Source organism: Panicum hallii, chromosome 7, assembly GCF_002211085.1.
Source record: "Panicum hallii strain FIL2 chromosome 7, PHallii_v3.1, whole genome shotgun sequence".
Classification (NCBI taxonomy): domain Eukaryota; kingdom Viridiplantae; phylum Streptophyta; class Magnoliopsida; order Poales; family Poaceae; genus Panicum; species Panicum hallii.
In genome coordinates, this window is record NC_038048.1 from 47,955,655 (window position 1) to 47,968,854 (window position 13,200).

Here is a 13,200-nt window from a genome sequence, read left to right on the forward strand (position 1 = left end):
TGTACGTTACTCCAACTTTCTTGGAGAGTCAAACTATCTCAAGTTTGGTCAAATTTATACAACAAAATACTAACATTTATGATACCAAATAAGTAGCATTAGTTTCTTCATTAAATATATTTTCATACCATTAGTTTCTTCATTAAATATATTTTCATAGTATATCTATTTGGTGCCATAAACTTTTGTGATCCCCTCTATAATCTTGATCAAACATAAAATAGTTTGACCCTCTAAAAAGATTAGAATAACTTGCAATTTGAAACGGAGGGAGTATCAGAGCATATACGATGGCCTTTCCCGCAGAAGGAACCAAGGCCTGCTCTTGCTTTGCTAATTCATTCTTGCACCATCACCACCAGCAGCGGAGCATGGGCACCTGCGTGAGCAAATGCTACCCCTCTCCTCCCGATTCCACCAGCAAATCAGCAGCACCAGCACCAGCACCAGCACCACCACCACCACCATCTCCTCGCTGTCTCTAGGGTCAACATCCAACTCCTCCTCCTCGTCGTCATTGGCGGCTTGCTCCTCGTCGCTTCCACGACCGCGTGACCTCATCCTCCTCCCCAACAGCAGCAAGAGCAGGGAGTGGGACGTGGTGGAGCTGGACCCCAGGTCGTCCTCCTACCATTGCAGCAAGCTCACCTCTATCCACCCTCCTGGCAATGGCAGGCTTGCAACACCCAAGCCCAAGCCCAAGCCCAAGCGCCCGCGGTCGCCTCCGACCCGGCAGGCACCGCCACCCAAACCGCTGCTACAGCAGCAGCACAAGAGGCAGAGGCCGGCAACGGAGAAGGTGGCGGAAGACGAACTCACCAATCCCTTCATCGCCATGGATTGCTTCATCTTCCTCTGACCGCTCCTCTATATGATGAAAAATCTCTCAGTTCAGTCAAGAGTCCGTAATATAATTGGTGTTTTGTCTCAAAACCGTCTCTAACCAACATGCTTGCTTCGTTTGGCAATGAGCTGCCTGCTGTACTACATGCAAGCAAGTAACCAATACAGCTAGCTAAGAAAGAATCAGTCTTTGAGTTTCTTATATGTATGTACCACCGATAATGATCCAGCAAAGAGTAGACTAGCTTGTTGCCATTTCCTACTAGTTTAGTTCAAATAAAGCCAGCCAGCGTGGAGGGATAACAAAAGGACACGATAGTCTGTTAGTCTAGCAACATGGTAGTCACAACCCAGTGACTAATGAATGGTTTGTCTTGTCTAGCAAGTGGCAACTAGCAACACAACATTCCATAATACTAAGCCGCTGCCTGCTTCAAAACACACTCCCCCTCATAGCCAGCCAGCTTAAACGGACACTACTTCAGCATCAGAAACTCGACAACACTATGCTCTCCATATCTGCGCTCAGATCATCCAAGCAGATCACTTCCGTGGCCCCCTTCCCCTTCTCCCTCTTCTCCTTCTCCGCAGAAGTCAGCTTCTCATCCAGCTCACTTATCTGCCTCCTTATCTTCTCCCCACCATCTGGTAGCTTCGACACCAGTGCCTAAATTCAACAATTTGTTTACTCTCATACCATGATCATCAAGCTGAATGCAAAGATCCACTTGAGAGAGAGAGAGAGAGTTACCGCATTGGAGAGAGTCTGTGAAAGCCGGTCGATTCTTGCCTTAATCTCTTCAGGACTCTCTGCACTTCTGTTGCTTGGGGAGTACCTTGGAGCAGTGAATTTTTCATCTTTTGGCTTCAATGCAAAAGCCGCCCTACATATGCAAAATGGAAACACAAAGCTTCAACAGACCAAACCTACACAAAAATAGAAACACAATACTTCAGATGAGGATCCTTACCCGCCGGCAACATAGTCAGATGAGGATCCCTTGTAATAGTGCTGGGGCATCATGGGCATTCCTCGAGGTTTGCTGCACGTAATGAGCCAGTTTATATACAATAATAACAAGTGCACAAATTAATGCAAGATAAGGAACTGGAGACGCCCTCAAAAGCATGATATCCTTTATCCTTTGTTACCAAAAGAAGCATATGCTATGCTAGCGGTAAGGCTAACCTGTCCAGTGCATCACTCTCAGTCAATGTGGGCAGGGTTGCTGTTTTAGAGAACAGGAGGCTGTGATGGCTCACGCCGGCTATTCCTTGTTGCTCCAGAAACTGTATGTGCTGCCTCAAGGATTCATCCCTGTAAGAGGCATAACAAACTTCTCAGTAGTTCTCAGTAAACCTGGAATTATGAGTAACTACTGCACATTGATTGTGCAGAAAATTCATCTAAAAACAAGCAGCAACATTTTTATAGGGCACTGCATTGTCTCCTGCAAATAAAGAATGCCTCATGCACATCAAAATGCCTACAAAATTCATGGAGGAAATTCAACACTTTGCAGCGTGCAGGTTGTGCTTTATTTACACCACGGGAACATTTCAAATTTATGTGATAATGTGAACAAACTTATTATCATAGCCATCCATTATCTACATAGTGATACATAAGACTGTACCATCAAGATAAAATTAACTGTGCTACAATTAAACGGAGTTCAATTAAAACAGATCTCTTACATAACAACTTGGTGACCATGCTCTTCTTGCAACTGCTTTTGCGTGAGGGAAACATCAAAACCTTGTTGTGGCAAACTAAAAAGCTCTTGAATCTCCTGAGGGTACAAACAAGATAGCCATAAGTATCTAGTAGGAGATTGAGCAACAATGACAAGAAATAGAAGCAGGACAATTACACTCTTGCTGAAGTAGCGTGTTTGCTCTTTTTGTTCTGTAGCTGTCCTGAACAGAGCCCCCTTGAAAACCTGGACAAAAGAATCATCTCTAACTACTCAGTCTAGCTTTCCTTTCACATGTTCTTTTACAAAAGAAAAATATATAAGTGATTTGCTAAGATGGAAGCACAAAGCTGGAGAAATCCATGAAAAAAAAAGAGTTGTGTGCACAGCGTGGTAAAAAGGACATCCAGTACACACATTACATTCACATCAACAAAAACCAGTAGCAGATTCTACGCCTAGAAATAAAATTTCAGTAGTAGGGTCTATGATGTTGCAGAGAGAAACACAAGGATGTAAGAAAATTTTCACCATGTAAAACCATGTATAGAAAGCTCATACACCTAATAATTGCTTCAACAAACCAGCAGGTAAGAACTGATATTTGTGAACCTGTAATTTGTATATCTTTTCTTCAATGGTTGCAGATGTCATCAAGCGGTATACAATCACATCTTTGGTTTGGCCAATCCGGTAAGCACGATCTACACTTTGATTGTCTGTACTGTAAATATAAAAACAAGTGTGTAAGGATAAAAAACCTGTAGTGCTAAACATCCATTCAAGAAAACTTAAGTGATGCAGTTAGGTGTCATTGTTCAGATACCTTGGGTTCCAAGCAGGATCAACTACTATGACGCGTGCTGCTTTGGTAAGCGTAAGTCCAAGTCCACCAACTTGTGTGGTTAGTAAAAATATTGGAGCTCCAGGACCCTCTTGGAAGTCCTGGAGGATGCAAGTACATGTAAGCAACAAAGCAGATATGGGTGACTCTATGACACAAAGCTCATGGAGAGAACCTTCACAATCCTTTCCCGATCAGAAACCTTTGTTGTGCCATCAATGCGCAAGAACTTGTAGCCCTCTAATAATATGGCTTCCTGTTACAACAAGCCAACAACTGAAACTGTTGAGCTAATAAGCCAAAAAAGTAGGTATCATTTTACAGACAGAAAAAAATTATGATAACAGATATACTTGTTGACAAAGAAGCTGCCAATGAAGATTGCAAGAACATTCTGGGGCCAAAACGCAAAAACATCACTGATGCATTATGCCAGAAGTAGATCGCACTAAAAAGTCTACTGGCAAGCTAATGATCATGTAATCAGACCAATAGCTTTTAATTTCTTCTAAAAAAGTGTATTTCAAATACTACCAGAGGGAAAAGAAAGCTCTATATTGATGCAGCAGTGATTACCAATGACAGTATTAAAGCTTCAAAGACAACCGGAACAGGATGTGATGTTACACCTTCAGCTTGGTGATAGTAATGAGTCCATGTATTTTAGTTTCACTAAACATTTACAAAAGGCAACTAACCATTTATATGTCCTTGTCAAGTTATGGAGCTTATCCATGTGCATTGAGACTCCAGTAATTTCCAAAGGAATTAATGGATCTAAGCAGAAACTTATCGATGTATAGAAGAAATGCAATCTAAAATTCACAAGAAAGTGTCATGTGCAAATGTGCTAAGGCAGGGTGAAGCACAAAAAAATTAAAATGGCAAAAACATACCTGAATAAGGTTCAGCATTTTACGGGTCTGCGAAAATATTAAAACATGATGCCCCTCTTTAACAAGGTTCCTCTGCAACACCAGATATTATGTATTTGAATGTAACATTAGGGCCAAATACATAGATAACAACCAAAATAGGCACGCGTCCAATAATACTTACCAACAAGGACATGATGAATGATAGTTTGCATGAGACATCCTGACCAATTTCCAGTGCATCATCATCATGAGCCATATCTGCAAGGTTCATGGCCATTTTTTCTACCATTCCTATGTCTTGATCGTTCAGCATTTCATCCATTCCTTCCAAGACACCTTCAGCAGCTTTCTTAGTCAATAGCAGTGGGTGATCGCATATTTTCTTCAATATCTGTGGAGAGAATAAGACAGTTTACGAAACATATTCGCACCAATAAACATGCCCAAAAAACTTTTCTATAAGCCTATGAAACTTGATTTTTGAGCAACAAGAGAATAAGCACCCACCCACCAAACCCATCCAACCACAAAAAAGGACATGTTATATGATGAGAAAATCGAAGAACTGGACCTCAAGACCCTATGAACCGAAAACATGTAGGCAGAGGAATGTAAACAGTATCACTAAAAAGAAAAAAAAAGCTTTGAAGGTGATCTTACTGTGATTGCAGCCAGTGGTGATCCCTTTGGTTGTACAGCTAAATGAACCAACTCACTTTTTAGAAAAGCTTCATATAACTTCCTCTGCGCCCAGAGAAAGGTCATCAGCAAAACATCCATTAACCAATAGCTCAAGCAATTTTTTACAAGAATGACACTAGAGTCAAACCTGGCAAGCCGTTAACTTCAGCCAAACAATTAACTCATTCTTCTTTGCTAATGTTTTTTCTTCTGATGCGCCACTATCAAGGAATACTTCACTTTTCATGCGTCGCAAAAAGTATGGCCTTATCCGCTCTCTTAGTTCCTGTGAAATGTAGTTCAAAACCAACCAAAAAACACATTAAATTATATCAATTAATGAGCAACATACTTAAAGAGTATTATAATCTGGAATGGTGAGCACACAAAAGCGAGCAAACTAAAAAAAGGCTTAATTTAACACGTTTGCCCTCTTATTGCTTCAACTGAAAGTAGATCAGAGTTAATCTTAAGTCTGAGTGCAGCATATATGCATTGCTTTCAAGGCTCCAATCAAAGATGAATCTACTACCTAGTTGGTAAATGAATGATTCACTCGTATTATAATTTGTTGATGTCTAACTGTGTTACTTTATAAAACTCAACGATGAAGGTGTGCTTCAATGAGTAAAAGACCAGCCATATCCTAACTTGGCTAAACTCTCTCCCTTAATCTTTCTTTCTGAGAGTTTGCTCTGTACAGTCCTCTTCTTTCTCTTGGTATTAGTTTTCATTTCTTTCAGTTGTTTTTTCTCCTTTGTACAGCTCCCTTTTGGCAATTTTCTTATACAGTACTGGAATATAACACAATAGCAGGGAAGCCAGAGTCACACACCATCCATATATTAGTATATTATAACAAAAAAAGTTCAAGATAGAAGTTACTACCTTAGCTACATTTGAGCCTACGTGCTTCTCTCGAGTGGTAGCATTCTTGTCATTTCCTCGAAGGATAGCCATCTCATACCTTGTTTTGAACCTGTAATAGTATAGAGAAATAAATGACACAAGACTGTGAATTCAAGCAACTTTGAGAATACAGGAACAATAGAGAGTAATTGAATGCATGAAATTACTGTTGTTTATCACCCAAGACATCCGGGCAACAGAAATTGAACAGAGCCCACATTTCCTGCAATAAAATCAGGTTCATTGCAAAGCATATTGTATATCATGTATAAGTTTGAGGAATTGAGGAAGGGGATAAGGGATACCTTCAAGTTATTTTGGATAGGTGTCCCACTGATCACAATGCGATGAGCACAAGGTATTTCGAACAAGCTTTGGGCCCTTTGTGTCTTATTGTTTTTTATTAGATGCCCCTCATCAAGAATGACATAATTCCACAATGTTCCTTCCTCATCGTCATCATTGTTGTAGGAATTGCTTCTTATCAGCTTGTAATTGTTCCGGACAATGTCATAGGTTGTTAGGAGGACACCACCCTCCTGTGAAAAGATGGAGTTAAACATTTGCTAGAATTAATTACAACATCTTGGGAGGGATTCAGGAATTTGTTCTAGATGATGTATGAAAAAAATGGCTGGGTAGTCAAATTTTCAAAGTGTTACACATTGCAAAGTTATAGAAAGCCAGACCAAGTAATCCTTATGATAGAAGAACTTGCCTTGAAGGCATACTGAAGCTCATAATTGCGAATATTCGTGCTGGGGCCAGAGTAGCTGTCAAAAATGGAAAGGATTATAGATGATTAGTACCAACTAACAGGACTTAGATCATATGAATTGGATAGAAGATGTAGTGCTCTATACTCTCTGATCTTATGTTTAAGGCCAACAACTGAGAGCTCCTTGGTCCAATGAGCAAGAAGTGTCTTTGGAGCGACAATGAGCACCCTCTTGATTAGGCGAGAATGAAACAATCCAGCCAGAAATGCAGAAACCTGCACAGCACAAATAAGATCCCATGCTTCCATTAGTGGATTCCACAACTAAATGAACTGGTGGCAAAGGATGAGAAACTGTCAACAAAATTCACAATATGAAGCCAACTGGGAAATGATAGGCATGTATATAGCAACAAAAGAGTTGTATGCTTCTGTCTGAAGAGAACTGTTTTCAGCTCCCTAAGCCTTAATGTATTCAAATGGAATTGAACAAGAAAACAGTAAAAAGATCAAGAAAAGAGTATAAGTGAAAAAAGGGGAGATGAGCGTGATGAACCTGCATGGTCTTGCCAAGGCCCATGTCATCCCCTAGGATCCCTCCAGTTCCCCTGCAGTGCAGAACCCAGAGCCATCGGAGGCCCTCACGCTGATGAGGGTAAAGCATCTTGAATATCCTTCCCGGGAGCTTGTATGGTTTGGATGTTGCAGCAGTTGCAGTTGGCTCCATCTTGAAGTCCTCCGTCTTCTCCCATCCAACGTCCTCAGCATCATTCTCCACAAGTCCATGGTTTTCCTTCTCCTGACCCAGGATGTCATTGCTGCTGCAGTCATTGTTCATGAATGTCGAGGCCTTGGTTGGTCTTCTTGTGAATGCCTTCCTTCTGACATGCTTAGCAGCATAAGCTGTTGATGTTCCTTCCTCCTCATCACCGTCATCGTAATCAGAATCAGAATCAACGAAGGATGAGGCCTCTGATACCCTATCCATCCTCCCCACATCCTTGGTACCTTTGCTCTTCCCCATGCCACGGGGGACCTCACAACAGGCATAATCAGTAAAGGCTGAGGCAACTGAAGTAGTTTCTGGCTTGACCTCAGCCCGCCTGCTGATGGTTGTAGCTGCTTCATCAGAGCAAGAAATCTGAAGTGGCGAGGAGGCGCCAGCATGGGTATCTCCATCCTTGGCGCTCTGGTCATCTGGGTCTGCGGTGATGTCGCACGGCAGGGGCGCGAGCTGCTCTTCTCTAGGCCTCGCGGTAGGGTTGGGCTTGTGGACGGACAGCGAGTCGAGGCGGGTGGTGAGATCGTCAAGGATGTCGCGAATGCTGTCGCCGTTATCCTGCTGCTGCTGCTGCTGCTCCGGTTGCTTGGTGGAGGTGGTGGCGAGCTTGCATAGGCGGCGGCGGCCGGCGAGCTTGACCTTCCTGGCTTCTTCAGCGTGGGCTTCTGTGAGAAAGGGGGGCAAATGAATTAGTGGATTATTGATTGATGGGCGGGGTGACAGGTAGACAGGCGAGCGAGTGAGAAGGGCGTACAGTACCTGGAGGCGGATTGGGGTTAGGGTTAGGGTCTTGGCGGCTGCGGGTGAGACGGAGGAGGCGGTCGTTGAGGCCGTTGGGCGTGGGGGTGGCGGCAGGGTGATGGCGACAGGCAGGGATGGCGGTGACTGGCTCGTCGTCAAGATTGTCACAAATGTCGAAAGGCGGGGGAGATGCCATACCAGCCGCCCGCCGAGGGCCCTATTTGATTCAACTTATCTGGACCTCGCTTATTTATGAAGCATGATTCTCTGAAAAAATATTAAAAATAATATCAAATGTATGTAAAGGTGGTAAATTTACGAAAAGATAGACCAACACTATTATGCACTTAAACAATGCATAAGCATCCACGAGCAATAAAATTGGACTATCAAGTACCATACTCCATGACCATCCTTGTATCAAAATTCATGTACTACATGTCTAACCATACAAACCACAGGAAATTTCTGAATTTTTGCATCAACAATCTATTAATAGATCTACACTCTCTGAAACTGCAGTACAAAATGCACTAACACTTGCTAGATCTATAATCTCTGAATCTTTGCGCCAAATACCTAACCATACAAACCACAAAAAATGTGCAAAGTTCAGAAGGGATTTTACCTCTTCTTAGCGCAGGAGACTCCTGGAGATTAGAGGGCGGGGTGCAGGGTAGCCTGGGGAGCAGCGAGAGGGAGGGAGGGCGGTGGCGAAGTACCAGAGGGAGGGAGGGCGCGCGGCGGGCGGCGCAGGCACCACAGGGAGGGAGGGCCGAGGGCGGGCAGCGGCGCAAGCAGCAGAGGGAGGGAGCGAGGGGCCGAGGGCGGCGCAGGCAGCAGGCGTTTGGGGAGGGCGGAGGCGCGGGCGTTTGGGGAGGGCGGCGGCGCAGCTCAGGCGGGTTTGGGCAGAGGGAGCGCGAGGAAGGAGGAGGGTCCCTTGGGTTTAGTAGCAAGGAAGGAAGGGGGCAATCTCAATCCTGAGAGGGGGCGGTCGCCATTTCAAGTTTTGAATTCCTCCAGCAGGCCAACGGAGCGGAGAGCTCGGGTCTCCTCCCCAGTCCACGTTTCATACAACGACAAGATACTCCTGCTCCATCCATACTCGGAACTCAAAACAAAAATGTCCCAACACTCAACTTTTCTTAGCCAAGGTGGTGTTTTCTTTATCAGCTAAGGTTTTGGGTACGATTTATGTTGGGATTTAGAGACGAATCAGTTAGAGAGAAAAAAATTATACGATTTCAAATTATCTAGATTAAAGTTTTTAATATCCCAACACTCAACTTTTCTTAGCCATTTTCTCAAAGAAAAAACTTTTCTTAGCCAAGGTGGTGTTTTCTTTATCAACTCAGGTTTTGGGTACGATTTATGCTGGGATTTAGAGACGAATCAGTTTGAGAAAAAAATTATACGATTTCAAATTATCTAGATTAAAGTTTGTAATATCTACCTACCATCTAGATATATAAGATATATGTTATATCTATAACATAAAAAAGTAATTAACATAGAAAATTAAAATATTTTATAATTTGGAATGAAGGAAATATATGATACTAAAGATATAAAAAATTGGAACAAATAGGTAAGATGTTGGTACGGTTTAGAAACACCTGCCATGATAGTGGCGATTTTTTTAAAAAAAAGGTTAAAAAAGTTAAATTTGAAAAAGGGTGCCGTTTTGGAAATTTTTTAAAAAAGGTGTCTGTGGGGCGGGAGGTCCGAAAATTTTTCCCAGCCCCCTCCCGAAGGCCTTTTCGCGAATAAGAAATTTTTCTTATTCGTGAAGAGACCCCTGACGCGGCCGCGGCGGCATCTCTTGTGGAGGTGCGGTAGATTAAAAAAAAAGACTGTTGGGAGGACTCTGCCAAGATGGTTTCACCGGTAAAGCCGAAGCTGATCAAGCTAAAAAATTGGTTCATTTTATTTTTATCCTAATTTGTATATATTATAAAACGACTCCAGCACAAAATAGATGAACTTGAAACGTTAAAAATCCTCCCAGACGGGTCCAAGGTCAATTAGACTGTGTTTATCAGTACCCTCTAAAAGATCCCGTTACTTATTATACATATATAGGACGATCGGTACCCCGCAAAAAGTTCCTTAAGGGCCTGTTTAGATCAGTTTGAAAAAAAAGCAAAAAGCTGTAAACGCAAAAATGCCAAAGAAATCTTGCTAATTCGAAGTACTAAATGAAGTCTATTTATAAAACTTTTTGCATGGATGGGTTGTAAATCACGAGACGAATCTAATGATGCTAATTAATCCATGATTAAGCAATAATTAGCGGATGGTTACTGTAGCATTAATGTTGCAAACATGGATTAAGTAGGCTCATTAGATTCGTCTCGCGATTTACAACCCATCCATGCAAAAAATTTTGTAAATAGACTTCATTCAGTACTTCAAATTAGCAAGATTCCTTTGGCACGTTTGCGTTTACAGCTTTTTTGCGTTTTTGCAAACTGATACAAACAGCCCCTAAATTAAAGGACGGTGTCTGCGCTCCCCAAATGCAGACTCTCTCCGACGGCAACTACCGTTCCTGCGCGATCCTGGGCGGAAGCGTGGAGGTGCCGGCGGACTGCGGTGGGAGAAGAGGAGAGTGCGGCAGAGGCCGGCCGCGGGAGACCTGCGGCGCAAGAAGGCAGCACGTCGGAGATGTGAGGAAGCAGCGCTCAGCAGATCTGGAGTCCGGCGACTCCGACGGCGGTCGAGGTAGGGAAGGAGAGGCATTTGTGCATCTGTGTGGAGAGGTGGGGAGGGAGAAGTGCGTGGGAAGCCAGACAAGGAAGTGGCGCTGGTCGACGCGTCTCACACATCGATCCAGATCCAGATCCAGGTCGAGATCCACTGACTGGCCATCGGTGTTGGAGCAGCAGCGCTTGAGAAGGTACGCGTACAGATGCTGTCCGATTCTTCTTCGAGTAGATGTCAAGTTCCTTTGCGCTGGTTGCCATGCATCGTTTATGTTGTTGGCTTTCTTTTATGTATGCGTCGTATATGGCTGCCGTCATATGCATGTTTCTTCCGTTGTTTGTTAATTGTTCGGCCAGGATTATCTATATTTAAGTAGCGAACATAATAGAATTTTATTTGCTTTGGATGCTCAAGAACACATAGGAGAAGGTATTTCGAATGGAAGGAAAATTAGTACCTGTAACCTGAAATGTGAGAAATTTAAACATTGTTCTCAGCTAAAAGATTTGTGTCCTGCGCAGGGGCATGGATCATGTCATCAATTATGCTTTCCAAGCTTGCTCTAGCAATGAAGAGCGTCAATCACTGGAAGCAGCTACCAATGCAAGTGTAGCCCAACAATGGATGCAGTCGAACCCTCAATTCACCATGTCACAACAAGTGCCTCCATATTTTACCACCACTCCATCACCGCAGCAGACTCCACTTCAACCATCGGTGCAGCGGTTCACAGAAGAACAACGTCCAGTTGCTACTGCCTCTACTGGGAAAAAGGCATGTAAGGTGAAGCTTTAAAATTTCAATGTCGATGAAGATACGAATCTAACCAAGTGCTGGATTGGCATAAGCACTGATGCAGTTGTGAACACCGGACAACGAAAGGAAGGTTTCTGGTTTAGAATCACTCAAGCCTACAATGCAGCCCGTGGGATACAGCCACAGAGATCACAAAAGTCATTGATGAATCATTGGGATTACATCAAGGAATACTGCATGAAGTTCGCTGATTTCTATACAGAAATTCTCCGTATTAATCCAAGTGGTATGTCTGATGCAGACAAGGTAATCTCCTTGTGTCTTAGTACAGCTGTGTAATGAGCCTAATAATTGGATGAACTACTGATAACAACTTGTCCATTACTTGCAGACTACAGAGGCTCTAGCCAGGTATGCTGCAGCCATGTAAAAGCCATTTAGTCTGATGCATTGTTGGAAATACCTAAAAGATGAGCCAAAGTTTCATGAGGCCTGTGCTGGACAATCAAAGACAATTAACCTTGAAGATGATTGCTATGGAACACCTACTGCTGGCTCCAATCAAGTTGACACTGGTGGTGACTCATCAACCCCACCTAGTGCTGGGAATAAGAGACCACTTGGATGGGATGCAACTAAAGAATCAAGGAAGAAGGCTGCCTCATCCTCATCGTCTTCGGAGTATATTTCTAAGATGCATGACCTTTGGGCAGACAGGTTCTCTGACATGAAGGATGGTCGAGCTGAGAAGAACAAATACCTCGCACAAATGGCAGCGCTAGAGAAGGAGAAGATTGATCATCAGGTTGATATTGAGGAACGTCGATTGGCTCTGGAAGCAAGGCGGTTGGACTGGGAAGAACGGAAGGATGAGTCAAGGATGCTGGCTGAGGAAGAATGTATTCTTAGTATTGACCTTGACACATGCAAACCTGCCCTGCGCCTGTTCTACAAGGCACAGCAGGAAAAGATCCTTGCCAAGTACTCGACTCCACCATCTTGAGAGCTATTATATGAGAACAATTTTATTTGTGTGAGAGCTGTTGTATGAGAACAATTTTATTTGTGAGAAGTATTGTGTGAGAACATATATAGTTCAACTCCCACTTCAGATAGAACAATTAAAAGGATACATAGTTCGATCTGATAGAACTTACATAATTCATGGATACATATATAGTTCAACTACTACTTCTAATAGAACAATTAAAAGGATACATAGTTTCATCTGATAAAACTTACATAACTCATGGATACATCAAAGTTTGTGTTCTCGGCGTTTTTGCCCTCGTCTTGGACAATCATGTTATGCATGATTATGCATGCTGATTTCCCCGATTGCCTGCCTGTCCCAGCCGTAGGCAGGCCCTCGAACGACTGCCCAACGAGCCTGAAGAACACCGAATGCTCTCTCAATGTTCTTCCTAGCACCCTCCTGTTTTTCTGCAAAGATGCGTTGCTTCAGCTCCCTGGGGCTACGCACACTCTTCACAAAGGCTGGCCAGTCGGGATAGATTCCGTCTGCCAAGTAATATCCCATGTCATATGCCCTTCTATTAGGCAGGCCCTCGAACGACTGCCCAACGAGCCTGAAGAACACCGAATGCTCTCTCAATGTTCTTCCTAGCACCCTCCTGTTTTTCTGC

The 13,200-nt window shown here is 43.2% G+C and overlaps 2 protein-coding genes across 3 annotated transcripts; one reads left to right on the forward strand and one right to left on the reverse strand.

Moving 5' to 3' along the window:
• Nucleotides 1-1,065: 1,065 nt before the first annotated feature.
• On the reverse strand, nucleotides 1,066-9,124 carry LOC112900396 (protein CHROMATIN REMODELING 24). 2 transcript variants are annotated; one of them, XM_025969231.1, is made up of 21 exons: nucleotides 8,721-9,122; nucleotides 8,111-8,359; nucleotides 7,127-8,016; nucleotides 6,716-6,846; nucleotides 6,571-6,625; nucleotides 6,158-6,391; nucleotides 6,020-6,075; nucleotides 5,832-5,922; nucleotides 5,092-5,229; nucleotides 4,923-5,006; nucleotides 4,444-4,653; nucleotides 4,281-4,352; nucleotides 3,560-3,640; nucleotides 3,367-3,485; nucleotides 3,153-3,264; nucleotides 2,718-2,786; nucleotides 2,542-2,636; nucleotides 2,033-2,161; nucleotides 1,815-1,886; nucleotides 1,595-1,727; nucleotides 1,066-1,510 (listed from the first exon to the last, which is right to left on the reverse strand). In XM_025969231.1, the coding sequence occupies exons 2-21, from the start codon at nucleotides 8,286-8,288 to the stop codon at nucleotides 1,331-1,333; spliced, it is 3,129 nt and encodes a 1,042-aa protein (XP_025825016.1). In that variant the 5' UTR covers nucleotides 8,289-8,359; nucleotides 8,721-9,122; the 3' UTR covers nucleotides 1,066-1,330. The 2 variants fall into 2 exon arrangements, with proteins under 2 accessions (XP_025825016.1, XP_025825015.1); XM_025969230.1 differs by having other exon boundaries at nucleotides 2,542-2,786; nucleotides 8,721-9,124.
• Nucleotides 9,125-10,602: 1,478 nt separating this feature from the next.
• LOC112900176 lies at nucleotides 10,603-12,660 on the forward strand. Its single transcript, XM_025968952.1, has 4 exons — nucleotides 10,603-10,991; nucleotides 11,320-11,576; nucleotides 11,658-11,860; nucleotides 11,946-12,660. The coding sequence occupies exons 1-4, from the start codon at nucleotides 10,612-10,614 to the stop codon at nucleotides 11,982-11,984; spliced, it is 879 nt and encodes a 292-aa protein (XP_025824737.1). The 5' UTR covers nucleotides 10,603-10,611; the 3' UTR covers nucleotides 11,985-12,660.
• Nucleotides 12,661-13,200: the final 540 nt, after the last annotated feature.